General features: G+C 37.2%; 1 protein-coding gene across 1 annotated transcript; it reads right to left on the bottom strand.

Moving 5' to 3' along the window:
* Positions 1–5,753: 5,753 nt before the first annotated feature.
* Positions 5,754–6,236, bottom strand: LOC110675252 (tubulin beta-2 chain-like). The gene has a single exon (XM_021839699.1). It carries the CDS (start codon positions 6,234–6,236, stop codon positions 5,754–5,756), a length of 483 nt encoding a protein of 160 aa, XP_021695391.1.
* Positions 6,237–12,732: the final 6,496 nt, after the last annotated feature.

Here is a 12,732-nt window from a genome sequence, read left to right on the forward strand (position 1 = left end):
AAAACCAGACAAAAATCCTGCAGAAGCTTCTAGCTATCGTCCAATCAGTTTGCTTTCCTCCATCAGTAAACTTTTTGAAAAGGTTATTTTGAACAGAATGATGGCCCACATCAACGAAAATTCAATTTTTGCCAATGAACAGTTCGGATTCCGCCATGGACATTCGACCACTCATCAACTTTTACGTGTAACAAATTTGATTCGTTCCAACAAATCTGAAGGCTATTCTACTGGTCTTGCTCTTCTAGACATAGAAAAAGCATTCGACAGTGTTTGGCATGAAGGTTTGATTGTAAAATTAAAAAACTTTAATTTTCCAACATACATTGTTAGAATAATTCAAAGTTATCTGTCAAATCGTACACTTCAGGTTAATTATCAGAACTCCAGATCTGAAAGACTTCCTGTAAGAGCTGGTGTTCCTCAAGGCAGCATTTTGGGACCAATATTATACAATATTTTCACATCTGACTTACCTGAGCTACCTCAGGGATGTCAAAAATCTTTGTTTGCGGATGACACAGGCCTCTCCGCCAAAGGACGAAGCCTGCGTGTCATCTGTAGTCGATTGCAAAAAAGTTTGGATATTTTTTCTTCATACTTGCAAAAATGGAAGATTTCTCCTAATGCTTCCAAAACTCAACTAATAATATTCCCACATAAACCAAAAGCTCTTTATTTGAAACCTTCAAGTAGACATGTTGTCACGCTGAGAGGGGTTCCAATAAATTGGTCAGATGAAGTTAAGTATCTAGGGCTCATGCTAGATAAGAATTTAGCTTTCAAAAATCACATTGAGGGCATTCAAGCCAAATGTAATAAATATGTAAAATGTCTCTATCCCCTTATTAATAGAAAATCAAAACTTTGTCTTAAGAACAAGCTGTTGATATTCAAACAAATTTTCAGGCCAGCCATGTTGTATGCTGTACCAATATGGACTAGCTGTTGTAATACCAGGAAGAAAGCTCTGCAGAGAATTCAAAATAAAATTTTGAAAATGATTCTGAGGCTTCCTCCCTGGTATAGTACCAATGAGTTACATAGAATATCCAATGTTGAAACATTGGAACAAATGTCAAATACAATCATTAATAATTTCAGGCAAAAATCGTTACAATCTTCTATTGCCACGATTAATGCGTTATATGTTTAGGTTAAGTTAGATTAAGTATATTAAAAACGTTTTTTTTTTCTCTTATAAGCAGGTGAAATCAACTCACCTGTAAAAAAACTGAACTGCTACGGCAAATGAAATGTAATATGTTGTTAACAAAATGTTAATTAAATCTTAAATTTGTTTTACCAAATTAGGATGATAGTGTTGTCAAATAACACAGAACACCTAGATATAAGAAATGAATGTAATGTTGTGAATGATACTGAAATTAAAAAAAAAAAAAAAAAAAAAAAAACACTCTCCGAATATGGTTCGTTTGGCTTATTCGGATCAAAATCCAAACACTCGATGGATCACATTTTAGGGTTTGGTTCAGGTCAAAAGTGGCTCCTTCTCTGGGGGCACCAAATCAGTGACATATTGAAAGAAGCATCTGCAATTATCACCAATGAATAGGCAGCGAAAAATCTTGAAGTTTGATGGGTCACATATTAGACAGGTCAACAAGTAGCTACCAAACCCGTTACATAGAAATGTCGTTCCAAAGTAACCTTAGATGTCCTAGCATGTTAATTGAATCTTGTGGCATGTTTTATCATATAATCAATAGACACTCAAAACAATCCTGTATGATTTTACATTAACACTTAAACTTGATGAGAATCTGGATCGAATAAAACTAAACTAATTGAAATTGATTGAAATTTGGATAGTTAAAGATAAAATTAATATGCTAAAACCGCAATGGTTAAAATTTGACGAAATCGAAATCAAGTGATTTTGTTGTTTTTATTACTCGATACCTCCCTAACTTGATGGTCCCTTCAATATCGAGTTATGGAGAGTTGATTGTATTATTGTTCACTATGATGTTACTCGACTTGGAGTTATTTTTGAAGTATTATATGATATGTCTATGGTATTTCGGAATATCTGGATATTGGCTCCTGGCCACTGTTACGTAAACTGGAAAATCTCATTAGGATTGAATTTAGTACTAGGCTTATAGAAGTTTATTTTTTTCCTAATAACAAACTGCACACAATAATACTGACAATTTATTTCCCATTTTTCTACACAAAGTAAAAAATCCACTCTCCGGCTAATAGTCCGATTATGATCCCTACAAATTCTATCATATTTCATCCCGAAATTGATTCCGCCCCGCTGAGACTATCCATTTGCCTCTAAGCCATTACAAATCTATAAATGTAGACATGGCTTAGCATCAAAGCAGGCAATCATAAAACAATGGCTACAAGGAAATGTTCTTTGAGTTCTTCGCTTCCGTGGCCGTAATTTTTCACCACTGGCCATCGCAGAACTGAATAAAAAAAAACATCAGATACCCCTTTAACCGGAGAACAGCCTTTCAGTCACCCCCTCGCAGAGCAGAAAAAAAAGGAAAATATCCTCCCTGCGGTGCATGTGTAAATAATACCAGAAAATGCTCTTACGGATCAGAAAAAAGTAAGTCGAACGTGTAATATGAATATCAAATTGTGCCATTTATGATTGTTTGCTCTGCAAAGATGAAGAAGCGAAACGCGAACGGGAAAAAAATAGAATCACTCCCCCGTATAATTCGGCCTGAAGCATCCTGATGGAGAAAGGCGAAAAAAAAATCCGCTGCACAGAAGGAAACCCAGCATCAATGGGAATCAGAACAGCTTCTGGCAAACAGGCAGGCGGTAGACACATTTTTGCGTACCGTTTTGGTTGATAATAAAAAAATATTAGGTTTATCGAGTGCTCCCCCAATCGTAGATATAAAGAAGGGAAACGAGCCGAAATAAAAACACCCAAATGCATAAGCTACTTTTATCATTATTTTTCTTATAACTTTCGCATTATTTCGCCCACGCCCATCGTCGCGTGTCGTCCAAGTAGGCAAGCCGTCTTCATAAGGCTTTGGTCTTAGTTTGGGTTACTACAGTTTGGGAAATAGGTGGGAATCAGGGTTTATTTTTTGTGAAAAGTACAATTGACACATTCCACGCACATCTACGCCAGGATATCAAAAATTGAAACTCTGAAATATTTCCAAAGCTATGCAGAACATGAAAGACAATATGTTGAATTGTATAAAAAACATAAATTTGATTGAAAATACAGTGAAAAACATACCTGAAAAGTTATATAAAGTTTATATAATTCATTGGTGAGAAATTGAGACATTGAACAAATTTTCCATAATAGCCCTGTATCATAGTTTATCAAGTGTAATATGATTGTCTTATCCGTTATCTAGAAGGGTATTAGATGATATTGTTATGTGCGGGTTTAATTTTTTCAAACAAATTATTGGTTCTTTGAAAACGTATTTTTTCAAATAGTCACATTATTATGGTGTCGCGTTACGAAAATAGCCTTATTTTTGACATTGTAAAATAAATACTTCTTATAGAACTCTTATATTTTGGATTCTCTTCCTACTCGTCAAGATACGTGTTTCCATAAAAAAAATTTTAAAATCGGACCATTCTTCGAAAAGTTATACTAGGTGCAAAGTTTTGGTGTCGCGTTACGTTAATTTTCACCGTAAATTTTCAGGATGAAACTACAAATTTCAAAATGTTCGTTCTCAGCAATTCTACAACCGATTTTCGAAATTTTTGATTTTCAGTAGATGGAAATAGTTATACTAGCTTTCAGCGTTAGTGCCACCCCACTAAAACCCTCACCGTTTTTGTAAAATGTGAGTATGTCTGTTTTCTCTTGTTTTTCACTCAAATCTGATCAAGTAGCTCTGGTTTTTAATGGCTAGTGACCCAAATCTTATCAGACAGGTGCCGTTTAGTGCAGGAATAGTCTCTTACATGTTGTGGAATACTTGGCTTCGATGGTAAACAACGTGGTTCTCCAGCGGATAATCCGGAATATCCGTAGAAATGGTCAATTCATGAAAATAATCCAAGAACTCCTTATTATAAAACGCAATAGATTATTTGAATTGTTAATGGACCTAGGTGGTCACAATAATGACCTCCGGAAGATCCGGAACATCCGTAAACATGGTCATTTCGTGAAAATCATCCTGGATCGCTGCGTTTTTTTCAAAACATATCAGAAATCAATTACTAAACATAACGGATGATTGAGATTGCTCTTGGATATAGGTGGCCATTATAAAGCTCTTGAGAGGATCTGCAGCAACCGTAAAAAATGGTCATCTCGTAAAAATCAACTTAGACACGTAGTTTTTTTTTCAAATCTTCTGGATGTCTTGTCATGACATTTATCTATGTTGACATTCATCCTTTACGTTGTATAATAATTAATTTGATAAATTTTGCAATAAACTTCGGTGATCAAGGTGGTGTTTAATTTCAATACAAATTATACTTCTTCTTCTTCCTGGCGTTACGTCCTCACTGGGAAAGAGCCTGCTTCCAGTTTAGTGTTCTTATAATACTTCCACAGTTGTTAACTGAGAGCTTCCTTTGCCAAAGTTGTAATTTTCACATTCGTATATCGTGTGGCAGGTACGATTATACTCTATGCACAGGGAAGTCAAGTAAATTTGCTTTACGACAAGATCCTGGACCGACCGGGAATCGAACCCAGACATGACTTTGCTTTGTAGCCGCGGACTCTAATCACTCGGCTAAGAAATGCCCTCAATTATACGTGTATTACAAATTTTATATGTTCTATAATTATGATTTTTTACGTGTCAAAAAAACGCGCAGTGGTCTAGGATGATTTTTACGACCAATTTTATGGATTTTACAAAGGGAGTTGTAGTGGCCCATGGCAGCCCTGATTGGATGATTTTATAAATTGATAATTTTTATGAATATTAACCAACCATTCTTAAAACCAGACCTAAAACCAGAGCTTTGTGCAAAAGAGAAAAAAGGAAACATAGGGAAAGTGCACCAGTTATGGCCATAGTAGTTCCCTATTTGTCCATATGTAAAATTTTAATAACTATCACATTTTAAATCTTTTTGAATGTTTTTACATCAAGATATATGTTAAATCTAACTACTACAACACACAAACATTTTTTAAAATTTGAAGACATTAAAGTAATCACGTATGGCGAAATAGGGACTCACTATGTCCATAACTGGTACACCTACCCTATATACCTCTCGCTAAAACGTGGAAAGTTTCAGAAGAATTGCGCCAACGCTTTAATCTGGTACAACTATTTTCTTCCAATGAAAGCTCAAACAATCGGTTGAATAATTGAGGAACTGAATTTTATGAGTTGAAATGTATTCACAGTTTCGCCTAATAATCTGATTTAATAACTCTTCTGTGCGGTAGAATTCCATGATATTCAGATCACTATTTTGATGATGATGATGATGATTATTATTTAGCCACCATCAGCGCAAGGATTACCTATGGCTGCAGAATCATACCGGGATGGTATGATCTACCTGATGGTTTGTTGTAGCAGGGCTAATTAATATCTTTGAAGACCTTTGGAAGACAACACTAAGGCTGTTTTCTCATGATAAAAGGCTGGCGACCCCACACACTTTCATCCAGTCAACAGTTCAATTAACTCCCTTAGGCTACCCCTCCCCAATACCCAATATATAGTAATATATCATATATAGTGTTATTAAAGTATCTTACCGTAAAATTATAGAAATAAAGAAATTAAAAATTATACTCATCCATATTCATCCTTCAGATTCTCCATCATCAATGTTCCCAATCCGGATCCGGTTCCACCGCCAATCGAATGCACCATTTGGAACCCCTGGGAACAATCACAACCTTCCACCATTTTTCGGGCCACATTCATGATCCTGTCCAACATTTCGGCGCCTTCCGTATGGTAGCCTCGGGCCCAATTGTTCCCAGCTCCTAGCATCCCGTTGACCATACTTTCCGGGGAAAAGAGCTGCCCGAAGCGGCTACATTTCAAACCGACCATCGCACCCGACTCCAGATCGGCGAAGATTGCCCTTGGTACTAAATTGCAGCAGGGAGCTTCCTCAAAGTACACGTTGATCCGTTGAAGTGGCAGAAAGTGTTTCCCTATAAACTGGCCGTGCTCGTTTAGGCAGTGCTCCTCGCAGATAGTTTCCCAGAATGTCTGGGCGATTTTGTTGCCACATTGTCCAAGATGAAGAGTAACGATTTCACGCATAACTGGAAATTTTGAGTTGCAGGCTGGCCGAAACTTATTTTTTGGGGTTTTTAAAAAGAATTTTCCAAATATCTGACTACTGACGGAAATTATCATATGCCTACTATAATATTCAGATCACTATTTTGAGACCATAAACGTCCTTAACAATTTTGCTAAAACATGATCCTCAAAATACTACATGGCTACGTTGAAATTTTATTGGCCCAATATCTGGTTCAATTACACCCCTGTGCCACAAAATTCTGTATCCTTCATACCACCATTAATAAACCATAAACACTTGCACACGGTATGTCTGAACCAGCAGATTATAAAAATCGAATGTACATCGGATATTCTCATCATCTTCAAAAGAGATCAAAGGAACGATTAAAAAATTTAACCCAAAAAAAAAGTGCAATTACCCCACTGTACAGCAGCTCTACATATTTTTCGTCCCATCATTGGGAAGATTTTATGGTCGTCTACAAATTTCTGAAACAATGTTCTCAAAATAATTTATTGAATCTTTTTAATAATTTTACCCAATTATCAGATCCATTAACTCCACTGTGTTAATGAATTTTGGATAGTTCCGACAATCATAAATGTCTGCTTGTCGACTGTACATTGTTTAAAGGTTTACATAATTTTATTTTACAATCAAATTCAATCATTCTAACATGTATCAAAGCTCAAGATTATTCGCGCCGCCATCCGAAAGCACTGTACCGGAAGCATTCTTAAAAAATCACAGAAATATCTTAACATTATTGCAAAGAATTTAGTCAAATTTATATGGTGACCACAAGTGCCATCTACGCTTTTACAAAGCACGACATTCTCAAAAGGTTTCACAGAAACATTAAATTAATTTTATCCAGTGTCGGATCAAATTACCCCACTGTGAGGCAGAATGTCGAATGTATTAAACAAATAACAATACTAGATATACATTTTTCTGAAACCCGAAAGCAACATTACCGATTTTATCAATAAAAATAAAAAATGCTTTTTGCGTAACGCGACACCATTTGCAGAACCCTGTTGGAAGATAAACGTAACGCGACGCTCATAAAATGAAATCAATGATTTCTGCAATTATTCAATATTTCCATCCAGTTTGAAGTCACACTCTGATTCTTACCAATACATAGAAGGATTGCCTAGAACAAACCCGGATTGTAAAAATTATAGCAGAGCAGATATAGGCGATTATAGAGTGACGTTTAAAAAAGTGCATTTCAGCGATGGTGTCGCGTTACGAAATGCAACTGGTTTTAATTACCATATATGCAGTGTTATGTTTCAAAATGAATGTCACAACATCAAGTACATTTAATATGCATGATATAAAACCTGTTTTATCACATGGTCACAAGGCATATTTCCGAGAACATGCCTAATTTGATAATGAAAGTCGGTTCCTCGTGGTGTCGCGTTACGCTGGAATGTGTCAATTGATTACTTTAATTTCATGAGTATTTCAACAATAACATAAATTGTCCACTGGAATTGCTAATAAGCGTAAGTTGGTCGCTACAAACCCGTAAAGCCTGGGGGAGTTTCAATATTTAAAATGTTTGTCTTGAAATACTCGGTGTAGCAATTCTCCACTTTTTGAGAGTAGTATCGGTATTGTAGTTTCTAAAAAACATACAAAGTAAAAAGTATCTAGCTATCTAAACGCTAATAGATTCACCGTTCAATTAACATATATACCTATCTAACGTATATGGATACTCATTTACTTATTTAGAAAAAAAAACTTTTTCAACCAAGATACTTAACGATCAACGCTCCGTCATCGTAATCATCGTCATCATCGAAACTTCAAAAGCAGTTTTTCTGTTCAAAACTGAAAATTATTCGATGAAAATGTGTTCACTGCGTTTCGGTTGGAGAATAGAATACAGTGAACACATTTTCCTGTAAACATTCTTGATTTTGAACGGAAAAACTGCTTTTGAAAATTCCGAAATCAATGACGGATCCTACCGCCTTAAACTGTAATATAAACTCACATACAAGGAAAGTGCTTACTTCTAATAAATTCTTACTGAAACAGGGCGATAATGGCCTTCACCGTTACACAATAAATTCAACATGACGTACCGATTTTGCAAGTAAATAATTTCGTTATCAACAAATACACTGTCAACTCGCATCAATATCCACTCGTCCCTCGTCCCCTTATCTGCCAGAGAAGCCATCCCGCATCAATGAGATCTCATTGGAAGCATTTCCTTCCATCCCTCCAGGCACATTATCTCGCTCGCCATCTTCCAAATCACCAGAAGCTGATGCGATTTTCGGTCGGATTTACCCGTAAAGTAGATCTCAATCGTGTGTTAAAAGAAGATTCCGCCACCGATTGAAAGCATCTCATCAACGGCCGCATGGGCGTAGCTAGGAATACTATCAGGGAGGGGGGCCTCCCTTAGCCGAGTGGTTAGAGTTCACGGTTACAAAGCAAAGCCATGTTGAAAGTGACGGGGTTTGATGCCCGGTTGGTCCAGGATCTTTTCGAAATGGAAAATTCCTTGACTTCCCTTGCTATAGAGTATCATCGTACCTGCCACGCGATATACGAATGCGAAAATGGCAACTTTGACAAAGAAAACTCTCAGTTAATAACTATGGAACTGTTTATTGAACACTAAGCTGAGAAGCAGTCTCTGTTCCAAGGAGGACGTAATACCAAGAAGAAGAAAATAGGGAGAGGGGGGGGGGGGGGGGGTAGGTTTTCAGCGACCTCAAAAGTGCATCCATGAATTTTCACGCGAAACGATCATTGCACCAGGTCCGTCACACTCGGGCTCAGATTGGGTACCACTTCTAGTACTGCATTTGGTCCCTCGGTAGTGCAAAAGGTACCCAAGTTTGACAGATCGCATTTTTCACAGCGTTCTAGATTACCTTATGAGCCATTAAATTTTGGGCAACTGCAAGGGACAAGGAAGTCTTTAATTTGTCTGTGATTGCACCCTCTTTTTTGAGATATATTTTCTTCATACTTGCAAAAATGGAAGAAACTTCTGGGATAGTCCAGTGGTGAAAGAAATGCGCAAAATATAGTAATTTCAGATTATACTCAAAATTTCCTGTACTTAAAATCTAAGAAACATTATTTTTTCAGGCCTGTTTGCTTGTAAATCGAAACTCAAAGTGATGACATGTTCTTTTTATCGAAATATTTTTTACAAGTCATCGCATTAAATTTAGATTGACAGAAAATAGACAGTTGTCGAACGTAAGGTTTTCGTAGTTTTCACTGAAAAACAAAATGAGTATGTTTAAAAAGTTTGGTATCTACACATATGTGTTTAATGGATTTCTACAAGCCAATTTATGTTACACGTCTTCGCAATAAATTTTGATTTATATGTGAAAGGTTAAAATAGGGGTTTCATAGCTTTTTAAGTAATATAAATTTTAGGTGTAATAAAAACATTTGGTTCCTGCTCAAACATATTATTTATATTCGAATTTATGTAGTTATGTGTATATACAGGCAAACAGGTTTAAAAAACAGGGGTTTCATAGCTTTTTTTTTAATAAAAAGAAATACGGTTATTAGTCAAACATTTCTATTTCTGCATAAACATGTTCACTGGGCTTCCATAATTGAATCCATGTCGAAAAACTACATGGTATCGGTTCAAAGTTTGATTCATAGGCAAACACGTTTTGAAAAGCGGGGTTTTAAGTGAATCAACCTTTGGAAAGTTTTATAAATATGTGTTTCTTTCTGTAAACATGTTCATCAAAGTTTTAAAACTATCAATCAACACTATATTCATGGCTTGGAATAGTGTTGCATTGTTGAATTTGTACCAAAAAGAATACCAGATAAAAGTAGGAAATGCCTTTATCTCAATAACTTAAAATATATGTATGCATTATAAAATTTAGAATTTTGATTTCTCTGGATTTTTTATCGTATGAACGCTTCAAATTTAGATAACCATATAAAAATAGGGTTATTCTTAGTTATTTTCAGTTGTTGAAATTGTGAGTATAATCAAAAATGTCTATTTTATCTTATATATGTTCACAGGACTTCAACTAGAAATTTAATACTAAAATTTTTGAAAAAAAAATACTGAATTTTTTGTCGAAATAATTCATGTTGTCGCTTTGCTACTTGTTTTAAATGCATACAATTAAAACAAATAAGTTTCTTCGTAGTTTTTTAGTAAAAGATATTTCGAGTGCATCCAGAAATTACTATTTCTGTCCAAACATATCCAATAGATTTCTTGCCATTGCTTAGGGTTTCTAGTAGATTTTTTCAGTAAAAGAAACTTTGAGTGAAAAATTACATGTTATCACTTTGAAATTTGATCTATATGCAATAAGAGGTTCAAATACTAGTAATTCTTGAAGTGTTTAGGTAAAATAAATTTTGAGTGTTATTTAAAATGTCGAAAATACTTCATGACATTGTTTTATGTTTCGATTAATAGGCAAAAAGTAAAAAAGGTATTTCTTAGTGCATTTTAGTAATACAAATTTTAAGTGTAATCAATTGGTTTTCTTGCTCAAAAATGATCACTGCACTTATACAAGCAAAATTATATCGATAAAATATCAAAAATGTTATCGTGAACAACATTGCAAATTTTGAAATAAGACATTCATAACTAAAGATAAAAATGATCTAGATAAGTTACAAGTATTCTAGATCAAAACCAGAGGAATTAAAATATCGTGTAACTTAGTCTAATATACATTGTTGAAGATACCAAACTGAGTTGTGTTTGATCCTTTGCTCGCGTCGCTTGCTTTCGCGGGGGCGGGTGATGTGAGCAGGATCAATCGTGTCGCGCGTCGCTCGCGTGGCATGATTTATTAGTGTCGCGGATCGCGAAGCAGGTTAGTTGTGTTTGATCCTTTGCTCGCGTCGCTTGCTCCTGCGGGGGCGGGTGATGTGAGCAGGATCAATCGTGTCGCGCGTCGCTCGCGTGGCATGATCTATTAGTGGCGCGGTTCGCGAAGCAGGTTAGTTGTGTTTGATCCTTTGCTCGCGTCGCTTGCTTTCGCGGGGGCGGGTGATGTGAGCAGGATCAACCGTGTCGCGCGTCGCTCGCGTGGCATGATTTATTAGTGTCGCGGATCGCGAAGCAGGTTAGTTGTGTTTGATCCTTTGCTCGCGTCGCTTGCTCCTGCGGGGGCGGGTGATGTGAGCAGGATCAATCGTGTCGCGCGTCGCTCGCGTGGCATGATCTATTAGTGGCGCGGTTCGCGAAGCAGGTTAGTTGTGTTTGATCCTTTGCTCGCGTCACTTGCTCCTGCGGGGGCGGGTGATGTGAGCAGGATCAATCGTGTCGCGCGTCGCTCGCGTGGCATGATCTATTAGTGGCGCGGTTCGCGAAGCAGGTTAGTTGTGTTTGATCCTTTGCTCGCGTCACTTGCTCCTGCGGGGGCGGGTGATGTGAGCAGGATCAATCGTGTCGCGCGTCGCTCGCGTGGCATGATTTATTAGTGGCGCGGTTCGCGAAGCAGGTTAGTTGTGTTTGATCCTTTGCTCGCGTCGCTTGCTTTCGCGGGGGCGGGTGATGTGAGCAGGATCAATCGTGTCGCGCGTCGCTCGCGTGGCATGATTTATTAGTGTCGCGGATCGTGAAGCAGGTTAGTTGTGTTTGATCCTTTGCTCGCGTCGCTTGCTCCTGCGGGGGCGGGTGATGTGAGCAGGATCAATCGTGTCGCGCGTCGCTCGCGTGGCATGATTTATTAGTGGCGCGGTTCGCGAAGCAGGTTGGTAGTGTTCGATCCTTAGCTCGCGTCAAATAATTTATCATGGTCTAATCGCTTATCAAAGTGAATCCTGTGACCCAACGATCCTTCCCATTAACAAACATCCCTCCCAGTAACCTTTGTGGAGATGCAGAGGTAAACACGGTCTCCATATAGCAAAGGTTACACACTAACATTCCTTCCTCCAATCCCACCTGACTGCAAGGACGTGGCCGGCGCCGTTATTGACCCTGTATAAATAGAGGCACTGAATTATGCACACTGAAGAAGATTATGGCCAATCCCAGCCGAACTTCTAGTTGATTCTTTGTGCATTTTCACTGACTTCGGTCAATCACGGAATAGCAACCATTGATATGTGTAGTCAGTCTAAGCTAAGCTAAGCTATACATTGTTGAAGATACCAAACTTCTAGCATACATTTCCACAGCACTTGAGCACACAGCACATTTACATTCAACTACATGTGTTATTATTCTTACTATTCTCGATTATTTGAATCTGATAAACTTAGAATAGTAATTTTTTAGGTAAGATTGGACACGATTCTTATAGATAGATAGATAGATAGATAGATAGATAATAACTACAAAGTACGATAAAAGGGACGGGCCTGGGATTGAACCCATGAACTTCTGCTTATGAATCAGAAGCAATAGTCATTAGACTACCAACCCAGTACAACGTACAAACTTCTTTGAAGAAACTCAAAAGTATTTCTCAAGAGAACCAAAACAGTAGATTTGATTATTGT

The sequence above is a fragment of the Aedes aegypti genome, chromosome 2, assembly GCF_002204515.2.
Source record: "Aedes aegypti strain LVP_AGWG chromosome 2, AaegL5.0 Primary Assembly, whole genome shotgun sequence".
Taxonomy (NCBI): domain Eukaryota; kingdom Metazoa; phylum Arthropoda; class Insecta; order Diptera; family Culicidae; genus Aedes; species Aedes aegypti.

Coding starts and splice junctions, on each gene's coding strand:
- LOC110675252 (XM_021839699.1), bottom strand. CDS start 6,236: ATGCGTGAAATCGTTACTCTTCATCTTGGACAATGTGGCAACAAAATC.